Source organism: Penaeus japonicus, unplaced genomic scaffold (assembly GCF_977035675.1).
Source record: "Penaeus japonicus unplaced genomic scaffold, GWHDUDI00000001_assembly GWHDUDI00000008, whole genome shotgun sequence".
In the NCBI taxonomy this organism is placed as follows: domain Eukaryota; kingdom Metazoa; phylum Arthropoda; class Malacostraca; order Decapoda; family Penaeidae; genus Penaeus; species Penaeus japonicus.
In genome coordinates this window covers 35,236,245-35,241,244 of record NW_028234410.1, presented here as the reverse complement: position 1 = coordinate 35,241,244, position 5,000 = coordinate 35,236,245, and the positions used below count along the sequence as shown (strand labels likewise).

The 5,000-nt window shown below is 33.4% G+C and overlaps 1 protein-coding gene across 5 annotated transcripts in view; it reads right to left on the bottom strand.

The window, feature by feature from the left end:
* The window catches only part of LOC122255538 (uncharacterized), a 94,144-nt gene that overhangs the window by 370 nt on the left and 88,774 nt on the right, over positions 1-5,000 (bottom strand). For all 5 annotated transcript variants that reach the window (XM_043019688.2, XM_043019692.2, XM_043019689.2 and 2 more), the window contains one exon: positions 1-3,998. This exon is cut by the window's left edge and continues 370 nt beyond it. In XM_043019688.2, coding sequence (XP_042875622.1) covers positions 3,779-3,998 — 220 coding nt within the window. In that variant the 3' untranslated portion in view covers positions 1-3,778. The remainder of the gene's footprint in view (positions 3,999-5,000) is intronic.

The window sequence follows — 5,000 nt, the reverse complement described above, 5'->3', positions numbered from 1 at the left end:
TTATTTTCATTCTTCATCATTATATTAGTTCTCAGCATGCACGACTCTCCCCACAGTACATTCTAAAGTTTACTTCAAAATTGCTATCCATAGCAAATGTTGAAGTATATAAGATACTCTATGACCAGCATAATTTTATTACTATAGAATATAGTACTGTACAGCATTAGGATGAAAGATAACCCTGTGTAGCAGTAATATCATACAGCTTATACTACTCTCGTGTTTGATATCGTGTGTATGGCAAGTTTGCGGTCAGTGTCTGTGCTTTTGTGTGGATCAGGATGTATGCATGTTTGTATGTGTCTTCTACATAACATGTAATGTTCGTGGGAAATCTATAAGGATATCGCAGTATTGTACTACATACTATCATAATAACTGTAAAGCTATGACAGGGTCATTTTACAACTGCAGGTCACATCTCTGCTTTGAAAAAAAGAGTGCTAATCCAGAAAAGAAGAAAACAACTACAATTTTTTTTTTCTTTTTGACCTATGACAAAGTATCAACTATCAAGTAATTTCTAACAAGGATTTTATTGGTGTCAGCAAAACAATTTTTTTATTTTTTATATCCTATTGTAGTTCCTATTCTCAGAACAATATCCCTAAACTGTAAAGCATATCCTTCAGTTACACTTAGTGAAACTTCAGCAATAATGAAACTACTGCAGATCACACACATTTTCTTGAAAATCAGAAGGACCTTAACTGACAACAGTAACCCAAATCTGAGTGTAAATACAGTATGCACGGAAACATCCAGACACTGACCAGTAGGTATAAGTTATAAGTTTATTACTACTCCAGTGTTTTGTGTTTAATACGGTGTCACTTATTTTGTGTGGACGCCCATCTTTCAAGTACATTTGGTTGTCTATAAAATATAAAATTTTCCTCTTACACTTTAAACTTACAGCCTAATTGCATTTTCTCACCATCACTACTATGAAAACGTGAGAGTTGGGGAATGATTACCAAAGCCATATATCCTCTGAAGACATTCATGACTCCTACATTCCAATATACAAGAGGAAGGGGGATACATTGGGGAGTGAAAGGAAGGGGGAAGAAATAAATTGTCTTGTTCTGAACAATATATATGATGATTGTATATCAATGTATCAAGAGGATGAACATAAGAGAAGAGACAGAATAGTGTGAAGTCAGTGACAGTTTTCTAGCAACATGACAACTGATTTTATCAGTTATATAATAAACAAAAGCAAACTTCACCTACACATCCACATATTGTTTAATATGTCTCATAGGTGACAGACACGGTTACACGGTAACTCACAGCACTGCCAATTACTGCTAGATACATTGTACTAACACTGATCACTGAAGGGTGAAACAATTTACAAGACAAGAAAAAGGAACAATGTACAACTTACTGTTTACTTTCCTAGTACAGATAAAACAACAAATAACTGCAACTCTTGATAACTAATGAGGACAAAACATTTAAACTTGGTCGAATGGTATCAAACTGCCATGTAAAAAGAAGACACACTCAAATAAATTTTCTTGTGTATCACATTACCCTTTGACATACATGAGACCCAAGACTCCAATCAGCAACTTGGGAATGTGGCTCGGGTATTCCAAAAAGTTATAAGGAATGATCAAGTCCCTTCTAGCAGGGTTATAGGGCTTAACATGCAGTGGGGGAAGATGCAGCACCCACTGCGTGTATATCTCTCCATCTTGTGTTATATCTTGTCAAGCTTCTAGTCCTCCTTTAGGTCTGTTGAAAGTTTCTTTTTTCTTATTGTCAACTGTTGTCGTAAGCCCTAATAGTGTTAAGGGCACATAATAAGATCTCTATAAGTCCTATCACTGCAAAGCCAGTATTAAGGAGGCCTCTTTCAAGATCTGGCCGCTTGGACCATTGGGCGTATAGATTTAATAAGATATATATCGTTAATAAGAAATAAATGTACAGAAATAAAACACACACACATGCTGTAGTTGTCAAGCATTTTCGTCCATCACATTCCTCTCCATTCCTCAGTTTCAGTTTGCTTTTCTCTTTTCACTATCACAGACGGTTACACCTTAATCTGAAACATCGTCCCTCAATGGACATATCACAATTCTTATTCAGGCTCACTGGTTCCTTTTCCTCTCTATTTACAGAATCATTGGGAAAAAAGTGATACATACAGAACATTAAAGCATTTATCACAACCTAACTGGAGACATATTTGCCCAATGAAATAGAATTAATTTCTCACATAATGCAGCATATGATTAAAAAATGTTAATTTTGTTTTTTTTAATCTATGAAAATAATTTATATATTTTCTCCCTCCATAACTAATGTAGGATACTGTTTTGATGACAAGCACTGATTGAGTAAACCACAAAAATTCTATCAAATTTTGGTGCATCATAAAAAAGAAATTCATTATTTGTAAAATTCTCTAATCTCTATATTACATCTTCAATTCATGGCAATGCAATAGCTTAAATTTTAAACAAATATGCAGAGACAGAACTAATCTTGACTTGATGGCATAAATACCAACAGATCATGAACTAAATTTGTATTCTATTTCTTTTTTTAAATTAATCATATTCACTGAATATACTGTGTTCTTCTTTACAGAGTTCCTGAAAGAGATGATTATAATCAGTGCCTTGTTTCACTAACACGACTTTGCGAATTTTCTGTATTGCATGAACATTACTTAGTTTAAGTTCTAATACTGCTTATCTTTCATCTACATTTTTAAAAAGCCTAGTGTATGTGAATTGTTTTCATATTCTCATCATTAATAATGGCATATACAGACTCATCTTACCAAAATGAACAAGGGATAGTGACAAGTCATGTAAAGTCATACTTGTTATGAACATTTACAACAAGAAGACTTCCAGTATTGTAAATAAAAATAAAGCTGCTCTTAATTTCGAATCTATCTTAAAGAAAAGTTCTTTGTCTTTCTCCTTATCTGATGAAAGGACTTTGATCTTTTACATTCAGATAATTTTTGGAGAACTTTTACAAGACTTGTGTGAAGGAAATCCCTTTATGACTCCAGCTGTAATTCTCAAACTACATTTACATGGAGAGAGAGAGAAAAAAAAAAACACTTCTCCTCTACTTTATATACAGACTGCTATATATCAGAAAGAAACCTAGTAATGAAACTGTCCATATTCGAAGTCAGGCATCCTCTAAAATAATAGGAGCTCTATTTTTTGTCCTGTAAATGAATTTGTATATTTCTTGGCACCCTTTTATTTTTCAGCTGTGATTTGGACAGGAATACTCCACACATACTTTTCAGTTCCACTATGGACTGTTTCTCATACCAAAAAATCACTGTGTAGTTTTTTAGTTTAGGTGCTATGTTAATAGCTTTATGAAGTTCATGGCTTAAAAATTAAACCACAACTTTAAATAGACTGGTTGGATATTCAGATACTCACTCTTGTAACAGTACATTCGTAATTATAGTTTAGCCAACACTAATGCTCTTTTCTACTTCTACACCAACACATTTCCCAAAATCTATGCATCAAATGTACTTACTTTATCACCTTCTATTGCCAAAGGTCTGTTTCTACACTGACACTACTTGGTATTGCTAGGTCAACATGTCTGGCCACACAAATACAGTACATACAATTTCTACATTACTGCAGTCATATTTTTCTAGTTTTTCAAGGATGCATTGTGAACACGAAGGATAACAATCACTCTGTTTATCCATTCTAATCAATAGTCTTTATTTGAATAAAATATTTCTTTTCCTTCTTATGCATTATATTGCAGATTCAGGCAACTTTGACAAACCACTACTGGCATTCATATCAACCAAGACTTCAGAGCTGATGGTAGCCACATTGGCTGTGGCTCCAGGTACTCCTCCATTATTGTTTGCTGCACTGTTGTTATCTCGCTGGGCAAAGTGACGGCCAAGGATTTTCACTGCAGAGTATCTGGCTCGCTGATATGCGCTGAAGGTATTGAAACCCAAGAACCTGCAAAATTATAGCGAGATAATGAAATTGCCTCACCAGTGAGATTTGTGATATCTACTGAATGCAAGATAGATACAAGATTGTATGGAAAATTTGGACATAATGTATGGTACTTCTAGAGGGATAACTGCAAAAGAGCACCCTCCCTCCTTCATTTCTCAGACCAACCATGCATACAGACTCAAAAAGTCAGACTTTCTACCCTCTAGAATGCTGATTTTCATATAATATGATATCTGGTATCAACTCATAAAGAAAGCCTTTGGGAACTAATGTAGTACAGTAATGTTGTAATGTAGTTTTGGCAGTTGCTTCTCCATATACATAAAAGGAGTCTCTTTTGTTTTTAAATCTACTTAAAAATACTACTTCACATCATGTTTTTTCTAGCTAACAAGATGTCTGATAAAGATATGAATCACCTAATTAATGAATGTTCTAGTATAGACAACATACCTTTAATTACTGCTGGGGTAAAAAGTCTTATCAAACTATTGAAAATCTCCTATTGTTACAGAACAATTGTTATATAACCATTCAACTCTTCTCACTTTGATTTCAATTATTGTGTACAGTTACATAGAGAAAAATTGAGTGGAATATATATAAAAAATACTTATCAATACTTTAAATAAATTTCCAAAAGAAGTCTTAAACATTTACAAATCAAGGAGATGTGGGTTTGAGATACAGTGAATGAAATTTCTGATTTATTAGCAATAAATATCTACCAAAATTGACACTTTATAATAACCACTGTACTTGAGTAAAACAACAACTAAATAGCTAGTTAACTAACACGGTCAAATCTGATAGCTTTAAAATCTCTGAGTAATACACACCCATTAAATCCTTACTTTTACTTCAATTATTGTGCACAGTTATATAGAGAATACATTGTGTGGAATATCTACAAAAAATAGTTACCAGTTTTTATTTAATACCTTCACCCCCCAAAAAAGAGGAGTAGAAACACCCTGAGATAAAAAAAATACAACTTAT